The sequence below is a fragment of the Chiloscyllium punctatum genome, chromosome 39, assembly GCF_047496795.1.
Source record: "Chiloscyllium punctatum isolate Juve2018m chromosome 39, sChiPun1.3, whole genome shotgun sequence".
NCBI lineage: Eukaryota > Metazoa > Chordata > Chondrichthyes > Orectolobiformes > Hemiscylliidae > Chiloscyllium > Chiloscyllium punctatum.
This window is the reverse complement of record NC_092777.1, coordinates 61951240-61963414: the sequence shown is the minus strand read 5'-3', so window position 1 is coordinate 61963414 and position 12175 is coordinate 61951240. Positions and strand designations below refer to the sequence as shown.

At 40.5% G+C, this 12175-nt stretch overlaps 1 protein-coding gene across 2 annotated transcripts in view; it reads left to right on the top strand.

Annotated features, from left to right (window-relative positions):
* The first annotated feature begins 500 nt into the window (after positions 1-500).
* Positions 501-12175, top strand: part of LOC140464139 (sodium-coupled monocarboxylate transporter 1-like) — a 68787-nt gene continuing 57112 nt past the window's right edge. Inside the window, exons 1-2 of one of the 2 annotated variants that reach the window (XM_072558905.1) lie at positions 501-688; positions 1104-1165. In XM_072558905.1, the coding sequence (XP_072415006.1) occupies positions 543-688; positions 1104-1165 (208 nt within the window). In that variant the 5' untranslated portion in view covers positions 501-542. The remainder of the gene's footprint in view (positions 689-1103; positions 1166-12175) is intronic. The other variant, XM_072558904.1, reaches the window with a different exon arrangement.

Sequence of the window (12175 nt, the reverse complement as noted above, 5' to 3'; positions counted from 1 at the left end):
CTGTCCAGCATCTGCAGTCCTCACTTTCTCCTCAGAAGCCCTGCTACCCGTTTACAAACAAGTGGCCTCTTTCGTTGCCATAAACCTACGGTTCTGTAATCCTTGGATGATGTGTTCAAGGGTAGGTTTTTTTGAGAAGATAGATGATAATGGCAAAATTAAGAGGGGACAGGAGCACCCAAAGAATCCAGTTAAAGGGTGCCATTGCCTGCTTTGACAATTGAGAGTTTTCTCGGGGTTCAGTGGCAGGAACACTTGCTCCTCCAGGCTTGTCAAATGTTTAATAAAATCTACTCTTGGCCACTGTTTGATTGATCTCTGACATCTGCAGTCCTCACTTTCTCCCACTGTTTGACTGGTCACAAGCAGTTCCTGGAAGATTGCATTGTTGTGCCTTTTCTGAAATTTGTGGTAAACAATTAAGCATGAATGTGAGAAGTGACCAGTTTGATCATGTGGTGCCTCATAAAGTCTTGGACTTTTAACCGGATTCTACATCTGATCATTGCTTCTCAGATTTTACCTCAGCAGAAGAAGCAAATATGTCTGTGAAAAATAGTTTGCAAGCCTGGGATTATGTTGTATTTGCAGCTATGCTTGTTATGTCTACTGCAATTGGGATTTACTTTGCTATAACGTCTAGAAGAATAAAGGGAAAATCTACAGAAGAATTCCTAATAGGGAACAGGTGGGTATGCATCCAGATGGTGTCAAATCCTTGTAGTTTGATGGAAAATTATGACTTGGGCATGAAATGTAATTTACATTCAAGTTTGTAATTCAAATTTTAACAACAGATCTATGCCAAGTCACCCTTGTCAGTGAGCAGGTATCATTATTGTTCAGGTGGGCCAAAAGAGACAAACTGAAAGTTGAGTGAAGGCAGAATTGGCAATAGCCATTCAGTGACTTTCCATTTAGACAGCTTTATGTGGATGTCAATGGCGAATACTTTAAACTTATCTCCAGAGACAAGTAGTCAATAAATTGGCATTTTCATACAACTCATGCAACAGAAAGAATTATCACTGCCAAGAGATAAAGTAAAAGTAGAGTAAGAATGATTTTAATGAAAATAATTGACCTATTTTTTCTTGTTTCAGACAAATTTCTGCATATCCGATTGCACTTTCCTTGGCTGCGAGCTTCTTATCTGCTATTACTGGTGAGTGAGTTCCATTGCACTCTGCAGAATTAGAAAATAATCAATATGTGTTAGAATTTGACTTCTATATATTCTTCTGGTGAAATGTTATTAAATGTAACACTACAAACTGGAACCAGTTTATGCACATTCTTTAACTGCATTAAAACTATGAATTGGTAGCCATTACCTATCAGAAGTTGTTTAAGTTTAAAAACTGTATATGGCACTATTCTTAGAAAATAAGACTTGACTGCTTAAAAATGTTAGATTATAAATAGTCAAAGTCTAGCAAATGGTTGAATGATTAACCGCTTAGCCTCTCAAAAGTGTTGAGAAATAAAAATTACCAATTCCCACCGTACAAAATAAGGGGTCAAAAGGGGGAAAGTTCAAAATAAGGGGTCAAAAGAAGAAAAGTTTGCCATCAATAACTCTGGTCTTATAGCTAGCATTCATATTATTGAACAGGATATCTGCACAAGCCATCAAATTGAATCTGTGAGAATCAATAGGCACACAGCTTCACACAGTTTGGCCTTGAAGCAGCCATTGTGTCTACACTGGCAACTGATATACAGAAATGCAGCAATAGCTTATTTGCACAATAACTGTCATAAAATTATCTTCTTCATGATAAATTATTTTTATTTGTGTTTGTTCCCTCCATACATTGCATTTTTCAGGTCACAGAACATAGCATTAACAGGTTGACCATGATGATGATTCAGAAGACTCCTTCATGCTATACCGCTGAGACATGCATTCATTGGGCATTATCACATGGTTGAAAAAATCCTGGAAAATTTGGCACTTTTAACATAACTAGAGACAAAATAACTGCAGATGCTGGAATTCTAGGTAGACAAGCAGGAGGCTGGAAGAACACAGCAAGCCAGGCAGCATCAGGAGGTGGAGAAGTCGATGTTAGAACATAGAACATAGAACAACACAGCACAGAACAGGCCCTTCAGCCCTCAATGTTGTGCCCACCTATGAACTATTCTCAGCTCGTCCCCTACACTATCCCATCACCATCCATGTGCTTATCTAAGGATTGTTTAAATCTCCCTAATGTGGCTGAGTTAACTACATTAGCAGGCAGGGCATTCCATGCCCTTACCACTCTCTGCATAAAGAACCTGCCTCTGAAATCTGTCTTAAATCTATCACCCCTCAATTTGCAGTTATGCCCCCTTGTACACACTGACGTCATCATCCGAAAAAAAAGACTTTCACTGTCTACCCTATCTAATCCTCTGATCATCTTGTATGTCTCTATCAAATCCTCTCTTAGCCTTCTTCTTGTCAATGAGAACAGACCCAAGTCTCCCAGCCTTTCCTCATAAGACCTTCCCTCCAGACCAGGCACCATCCTGGTAAATCTCCTCTGCAACTTTTCCAATGCTTCCACATCCTTTCTGTAATGGGGTGACCAGAACTGTACACAATATTTCAAGTGTGTTCACACCAGCGTTTTGTACAGTTGCAGCATGATATTGTGGCTCCGGAACTCAATCCCTCTATGAATGAAACCGAACACACCGTATCCCTTCTTAACAGCACTATCCACCTGAGTGGCAACTTTCAAGGATCTATGTACATGGACTCCAAGATCCCTCTGCACACCCACACTACCAAGAATCTTTCCATTTGACCCAGTACTCTGCCTTCCTGTTATCCTTCCCAAAGTGCATCACCCCACATTTAGCTGCATTGAACTCCATTTGCCACCTCTCAGCCCAATTCTGCAGTTTATCCAAGTCGCCCTGCAACCTGTAACATTCTTCCACACTGTCCACTACTCCACCGACTTTAGTGCCATCTGCAAATTTACTAATCCATCTACCTATGCCTGCATCTAAGTCATTTATAAAAATGACAAACAGCGGTAGTCCTAAAACAGACCCTTGCGGCACACAACTAGTAACCGGACTCCAAGCTGAATATTTTCCATCAACTGCCACTCGCTGCCTTCTTTCAGAAAGCCAGTTTCTAATCCAAACTGCTGAATCACCCTCAATCCCATGCCTCTGCATTTTCTCCAACAGCCTACCATGTGGAACCTTATCAAAGGTTTTACTGAAGTCCATGTATACCATGACAACTGCCCTACCCTCATCTACATGCTTGGTCACCTACTCAAAAAACTCAATGAGGTTTGTGAGACATGACCTGCACTTGACGAAACCATGTTGACTATCTGAAATCAAATTGTTGCTTGCTCGATGATTATATAAATCTTACCTCTTATAATCCTTTCCAAAACCTTTCCTACAATAGAAGTAAGGCTCACTGGTCTACAATTACCTGGGTCATCTCTACTGCCCTTCTTGAACAAGGGCACAACATTTGCAATCCTCTAGTCCTCTAGTACCAAACCTGTCGACAACGATGATTCAAATATCTCTGCTCTGCTATCTCCTCCCTAGCTTCCCAGAGAATCCTCGAATAAATCCCATCCAACCCAGGGGACTTGTCTACTTTCACTCCTTCTAGAATTGATAATACTTGTGAGTAACTAACCTCAATCCTTTCTAGTCTATTATCTCGAACCTCATTCTTCTCCTCTACAATATTCTCATTTTCCTGAGTGAAAACTGATGAGAAATGTTCGGATGTAACCCTTCTACAGTCCTGATGCTGCCTGGCTTGCTGAGTTCTTCCAACCTCCTGCTTGTCTATTTTTAACATAACAGTAAATGAACTTTGCAATAGATATATTTCCAATTTATCACATTAGTAAGTTGCAAAGGTGCAGGATATAGCAGAAGGTGGCACACAATATTGCAAGCTACTGTAGGTAACTTCCCTAATAGGAAAGGGTACACTCATGGACTCTCTGTGCTGTGCATAATCAAATATAAAGAACTTTCACATGATGGCTGGATTTACAGAAGGTTACATGATGTAAAGTACATTAACACTCAAACTATAATATAGTGTACCATTTGCCTGAACAATAGAGATTGTTGAGATTTGTTATATTTTGGAAGAAATATAAAATCCCAAAGTCTGAAATGTTTTGAAGGGGAATGGCCATATTGGTGAATAGGGCAATCATTAACTAAATGAGCAAGCTAACAAATGTTATTAAACAGCAAAATATTAATCCCTAACATACAATTAATTAACATAGCATATGATACAGTTGTTCAATGCACCAGTTTCAAAGGATAGCCATATTGGACCCAAAACATTAATTATTTCTCTTTCTGCAGATGTTGACAGACCTACTGAGTCTCTCCAGCATTTTTTATTATTGTTCGACACATGTCAATCTGTCTCAAGACATCTACAGTCTTCCGTTCTTGTTCCTTGAGGCTGGTGCTTTAGTATCTTAAGTAATGCATTCATACTAACTCCTCTGCAGTTTTAAGATTTCAACTTTAATTTCCTAGCTCATTTTAGTTGCTAAAGTTCATAGCCCCCCATAATGCTCAAACTGTGCTGTGTACACGTCCTGCTGAGCAGTTGCTCTTTTGCTCTTTATTTCTCTCCTAATAGTTACATAACCATTCTCTGTCTCTATAATTCACACTTTCCCTTTCTACCTCTAACTTGTCCCCCGTTAACACTTACCTAAGCTCCCATTACCAACTGTCTCTACGTCTCCTGAACCAACTTTCTATTTACTGATCCTATCAACTTTCTTCCAATCGCACTGCCATGTGGACGAACATTTCAACTCCCCCTCCCACTCTGCTGAGGAAATGAAGGTCCTGGGCCTCCTCTGTCACCCCTCCCTCACCACCCAACATCTCATCTTCCACCCGAGACACTTCAACCCCAGGGCATCAATGTGAACTTCACTAGTTTCCTCATTTCCCATCCCCCCACCTTACCCCAGTTCCAACCTTCCAGCTCAGCACCGCCCTCATGACCTGTCCCATCTGTCTATCTTCCTTCCCACCTATCCGCTCACCCTCCTTTCCGATCTATCACCTTTATCCCCACCACCATCCACCTATTGCACTTTCAGCTACCTTCCCACAGCCCCACCCTCTCCCATTTATCTCTCTACCCCTGAGGCTCCCAGCCTCATTCCTGATGAAGGGCTTTTGTCTGAAACGTCGATTCTCCTGCTCCTCAGATGCTGTCTGACCTGCTGTGCTTTTCCAGCATCACACACTCTCGACTCTGATCTCCAGCATCTGCAGTCCTCACTTTCTCCTAGTCAATTTTCTTCCAGCAAAGCACTTTAATAAGTGCTCTCCTGACAAGTTTTAGCTTTGCCAGTTAAAGTAAGAGTTCCGTTAATGTGCTCTTTTCATAATGTTCAAAGGTAATTCTGCTACATTTACAACCAGCTCTATTCCCTTGAGCCCATGGAACTAACAGCTTCTGATTAATATTTACAATTATTGTCTAACTGGAAACATGTTTAAAATCAGACAACAGCAGGTTATAGTCCAACAGGTTTATTTGGAAACACTAGCTTTCTAAGTGCTGCTTCTTCATCAGATGGTTCATCAAACACCTGGTGAAGGAGCAGCGCTTTGAAAGCTAATGCTTCCAATTAAACCTGCTGGACTATAACCTGGTGTTGTGTGATTTTTAACTTTGTACACCCCAGTCCCAACACCGGCATCTCCAAATCATGGAAACATGTTACTAGCCTTCCTCACAATTTTGAAACTTGACCACTGCCTTGAATCAATTAGCCAAAGTTTGTTCTATCTGCAGTTTGTACCTGACAAATGATGTCCAAGAACACTAAGTGCCCTGGTTATTTCTTGACCATAAAGTCAATATTCTTCTGACATCCAGATTACTGAATCTGGCCTTAAAGAGAGGTAATTTAGTTCTTTTCTTATAATAAATTTACATCCAGTACAGTTTGCCTAATTTAACCTCCATTAACTATACAAAAATATATGACAGCGACGTGAGCTCTAATAACTCCTCACCTCAGGGCTGAAAGAAACATTACACTTGTCATCAAACACATTACAAAGTTACATCCTTAAGAGTGGCTTTGCTTTTACAAAGCCTTGAGTCTTGAAGTCTTCATATTAACTGGGAGAGACCAACATGCAGTAATTAGACTTTTACAGTTTATATGAACCAATTTGGAAGTTTCTTATGTTCCCTTGTTTCCTGTGAAAACCTTATAAGATTCTTGGAATGGACCCACCCATTTAACATTGAAAGTATTTTCTCTCTTACTCTAATTTATGGCTATTACTATATTTTCAATTTGGTACTTAAAAGACTAAATTTTTAATCAAAATACTCTTTAGCCTGCCCAATATTTCTTGGAAAAAATTAGTTAACTGACTGCACATTTGTTCCAATCATTTAGAGTACCTAATTGATATGTATGTTCTATCAGTCAGTTTTAAATGACTGAGACCCCTCTTATTAGCTTTCCAGTCATAACTTGATAAGGTAACCGTCCTGTAGTTTTGGGAAGAATAACAGGAAGGCAGAGTACTGGGTCAATGGAAAGATTCCTGGTAGTGTGGATGTGCACAGGGATCTTGGAGTCGATGTACATAGATCCCTGAAAGTTGCCACCCAGATTGGTCATGCTGTAAAGAAGGTGTGTTAGATTTTATTGGTAGAGGGATTGAGTTCCAGAATCGTAATGTCATGCTGCAGCTATACAAAATGCTAGTGTGGCTGTACTTGGAATATTATGTACAGTTCTGGTTGCCCCATTACAGAAAGGACGTGGAATCATTGGAAAAGGTGCAGAGGAGATTTACCAGGATGTTGCCTGATCTGGAGGGAAGGTCTTATGTGGAAAGGTTGAAAGATTTGGGTCTGTTTTTATTGGAAAGAAGAAGGCTAAGAGGGGATTTGATAGATAATTCGAGGACTAGATAGGGTATATAGTGAAAGACTTTTTCCTAAGATGATTATGTCAATGTGTACAAGGGGCATAACTACAAATTGAGGAACAAAAAATTTAAGACAGATGTCAGAGGCAGGTTCTTTACTCAGAGATTGGTAAGGGCATGGAATGCCCTGCCTACCAATGTAGTTAACTCAGTCACATTAGGGAGATTTAAACAATCCTTGGATAAGCACATGGATGATTTTGGGATAGCGTAGGGGGACGGGCTGAGATTAGTTCACAGGTCAGTGCAACAATGAGGGCCGAAGGGCCTGCTCTGCGCTGTATTGTTCTATGTTCTACATTCTGTGAGGCATGGATTTGATTGCCATCAAACAACAAGGTAGATAGTTAATCCACTGCATTGGGTTAGCTACATATAACTTCCAACCATCTTTAACCTTCTGGGATCTTTGAATGTGATACTAGAAGACTGTGCATGATGAGGTAAGTGCAACCTGTCTCAAACTTCTCATCAACTCTTGTAGCTTAGGAACGACTTCATCTGTAAAGTGAAATCCAGGGTCACTGTCAAACTTGCATGGGAAGTTCCATCTACAAAATATTTCATTTAACAGTATTCAATGGACAAGGAATGCCTAGATAACTTAATAAACTGGTCAACAACCATATGTGCAAATATAAAATTTCCTTGTCATGTTGGAAGTGGGCCAATTAGATCAACATGAAGCTGAGTCGAAGAACCCTGTGATTCTGCCTGATCATTAAGGAAAACCTTATTACAATGTGTCAAAAGTTTCCTGAGGTTTACATTCTCCTTTGTCTTAGGCGACATGTATTAGCTGCAACCTTCTCTAAATCAGTCTCAGCAGAATAATGACCACAATTACGTTGGATGTGAGTGAATCAAGAGCAAAGGTTAATCTCCTGATGCAGGTGGATCACACGCCAATGGACTCTGATCTGGCTTTTGCCTGTACATTAACAGACATTAATCTGCAGAGGAAAGAAAGGTTTCATAAAGTCATAAAGTAAATGCAGACAAAGGTTGACTTTGTTCACGCCAGTAAATAACTGTTGGACATGAGTTGTACATGTACTAAAGAGATGTCAAATCTATTACAGGCCCAACTGCTGAAACAGGAGTTACTGCATCTTCTACCTTCGATTGAGTACTAATTACCAGACTCTAACTTTAGCAATAGTTCCCCACATATGGCTGCTTCCTTACCTGTTAAGAAACAATTAAGATGCAGTTTACGGACAATAGATTTACCATCTAAAGAAGAAGAAAATCTTTTGATCTAAAGAGTTCAATATTAATAACATAATCAGTATTGATTCATGGCTTTCCCTGCATTTATTTTTCTTAACTGTAATGCATTATGTCATCAATACTGCAAATGTAGAAGGGTCTTGGAGACACTTGAAACTGAGGATAGGTCAGGCAGTAAAATTATGTATAAAGTCTATGGGGGAGTTCCTTTGACATGATGTGATGAACTATCAATGTAAACATCAGGAGCTTCTTCAATGAGAACTTGAAGAAACTAGGTGCTGTTCAACATCCATCAATGACAACGGCCAGTTGTGAAGATGACTCTCATGGACTGAAGAAGAGTAGTACATATGAAGTCACTGCTAAATCTCTGAAATAATTCTCGTGTCTGTTCACTTTGTCTTGCTGATGATGCTGGTTTTATTAAGGGGTAAAAGATGAATGAAGAATGGTCTTCTCTAGACCTGTAATATATGTCAAATACATTCCCTAAGAAATAGCTAAAAATACCATTGACAAAACAAGTAAGACCCCATTCCCCCTATGGGATGCAAAAGACATAAGCTGCTGAATGCCTGTAGCCAGTGTGGTCTTATCCTAAATCAGCTATTGTACTGTTTTACATAGAATCCAGTTCCATATACTGCTACTTTTAAATTTTCTGTTGTATTGTTGTGCTCTGCTGTCCATGAAGACAATTCCAGGATTCCATTGCCTTTATGAACCCTACAGAGAGATTTGACCATCTCTGCAAAACCTGGTATAAAGCTGCATTGATAGTTCTCCAGAAACGAGCAGTGTAGATTTGAGCAATTCTAAGCAATTTAAAATCAGTTAAATCAAATTAAACTAAATTAAATTAAACTGGATTGAAAGGTGCCAGCCCCTTAAAGGGACACTGTAACAAAAATCAAGTGTTCAAAATTTGAAGTAACAGAGTTCAAATTAAACTATTGTTTTGTAGGTTAGTAATGCACTCAAGCCCCTGTAGTCCCCATCAGCCGTGCATGCAAGTATGTGCCAATAGTGATAATCGCTGAGGAATTACTATCTTGGTCTGTCAGACCATGTGGTCGTTTCCATTCCCTTAGGAAACCGATTTTTTCCTACAACGGTTGAACCTACTTGGGGTCAACTATCAAACCTGTCTTTAACAATGAAGGTAACAACTAGGTTAATCATTTAGGATGTTCCATCATCTGTTATAGTATGTAGGAGTTAATCGTCCACATATTGCAGCAAGCATTTGGCTGTGAAAGCACTCTCAAGATTCTGCCATTCTCTAATGAAAAATAGTGGGTGCAATAGGAATCCCCTGTGAGATCACCATCAAGGTGAAGCTACAAACATTAAAGATGAATGCAAATCTGAATTGATCTCTTTTTGCTAATGAACACTCCAAGATTAATTTCCAAAATCTAATGTCAAAACAATTTTAGCTCTTGCTGAAATTACAGGAAGCATTATGAGTATCTCTTGAACAAAGGTGAGTGTCCGATGGTTACCTAAGTTAACCCCCATCATTAACTGTCAATTTCCAAGAACTGTCTGGCTTTCCCACGACTCATATGAGTGGATTAATCACACAGACTGCCTGTCTTAACACACCTTGCATATGGCAATAAGCTCTGGAGTGACTCTGACATTAAAAATACTAGGAATCAGATACTACTTAGGAGAAGACTGAATGATCATTTTATTTATTGTCACATACATTTGTTACATGTATTTATTCCAGATATAGTGAAAAGTGTTGTACAATATCACCCTTCTCTGATGCCATCATAAAATACAGAAATAAACCAGACACAGAATATAATGGTAGAAAAATAAAGAAATGAAGTTAAAAAGTTCAACATGGGGGATCCAAGATGGCGGCGATCTGAGAGGTCTGTTGTGCTGGGCTCTGCACCATAACTCAAGTAAAGTGGTGCTTTTACCATACCCCCACCACCTCAGAAGCCAACTATAAGAAAATTTGGGAAAATAAACTGAAACAAAACCCCTAGAGCCTTTTAAATAGTGATCCTAAGATTTTGGGAAGAAGATGAAGACGAACAAAGGAAAGGGAGTGTGAGGATTGCAGCAAACAGGGCACTCCCCTACAGTGCCGGGCACACTCACGGCCGCACCCCCAACTCCTGCGGTGGCACCTTGGAACCCATTGAAGCAACTGAACTTATAACTCCAAGAGAAAATCGACTCAGCGCTTGAACCGATCTCTGCCATGCTAAAAAAGCATGAACAGTAGATCCAAATGCTTGATTCAAAAGACCACTGCATCAGATACCACAGTGGAGAATGCAGAGGGGAGGATCTGAATGCTGGAAAACCACGTACAGGCCCTGCTAGACCAGTTCAACAGATGAACTTACAGATAGTCGGGCTCCCAGAATGGGAAGAAGGTGAGAACCTGCTCAAGCTCCCGCAGTTTCTAGGGCTGGAGATCGAGTCAGGCCAGGTGTGTGTGGAGTGGGCCCACTGTATCGCGATGCACAGGTCCGGGTCAGATCAGCGCCCCTGCCCGGTCCTAGCACAATTCCAGTGTTACAACAAGGAGCAAATGATAACAGAAGCCTCCTGAAGGCTGGGAAAAGACTCACAGGCCCTGGTGTACAAGGGGTCAAAAATGACATTTTTTTCAAGACATCTTTGGGATTGTCATCAAGAAGAGGAAATCTTTTGATGAGGTCAGGAAGAGGCTGAATATCCATTACTCTGTGAGGTACCGGGCAGTACTGCACTTCCACCATGGAGGGTCTGTTTACAACTTTGACTCAGCAGAGAAAGAAAGGGATTTCCTAGAAATAGATGGTCTGGGTCAGAAAAAAACTATAAACAATGGTAAATCCTTTGCTGTCTTGGTTTTTCGTTTATATACTTGGCATTGCTTGGATGTAAAATTCCTGGTTTTTACCAATTTCTGTTATCCCTTTGTTTCCAGTAGGTATGGAGTGATTATCTCTTTAATTAAAGAAAAATGGGGTTGATGAATGGAGGGGATGGGTTGGGCGACCATTTTTAATTCTCTCGTGTGTAAATAATAGGTTTTCTTTGTCTCTGTACTGTTTGGGTTTGGGGCACGGCTTTAGTAGGAAGGAATGATGATGGTAATGCCCCCTATGGGTGAGGAGGAAATCTCCAGTTATTTGTTCTTTGTATGTTTGTTTGTTTAATTTAAGAGGAGTGGTTAGTTTTTTTTTAGTTTTTGTAGTATCTGTAGCAGTAGTTTTTAGAACCCTTTTTTTTTCCACTTGGTGCACCATGAGTAGGCTTCTTCCCCTTTGAGGGCCACGGGCTGCTTTGGACGGTTATGGATAGTGGTTCATTCAGAAGGTGCACCTGGAACATAAAGGGGAGTCATGCCCCGATCTAAAGAAAGAAGGTGCTCTCAAACCTTAGAAAGGAGAGGGTTGACATCACCCTGCTACAAGAAACCAGTTGAGTGACAAGGAACATCTGAAATTATAGCAGGGAGGGGTTGGTAGGATATTCTTTTTCTCTTTCAATTCTAAAAGCAGCGGAGTGGCCAAACTAGTATAGAGAAACCTCCCATTTCAGACCAACTTAAGGATGAACATGGGCGGTTCATCATCTTCAAGGCATTAATACACAGGAAAGGGTATGGCATTCTGAATGTCTATTGCCACCCCCCCCCCCCCCCACCCCGTGCACCCCCTTAACTTCTTAAAAGACGCATTCTCCAAACTGATGGCTCATGGGGTGCGCTGTACGATTAAAGGAGGAGACTTTAACTGTCTCACAGACCCCGAGATGGGCAGGATGCCAAGGAGTCTCTCGGGTATCTCCTCACAATCCAGACGGTTGGTGGATGTGTGGAGATGTCTCCACCCTAATGGTAGGGATTTCATCTTTTACTCCAACCTGCAGAAGTGTCACATGAGAATTGATATGTTCGTTGTTCCATTGATCTGTCTGGATTCAGTGT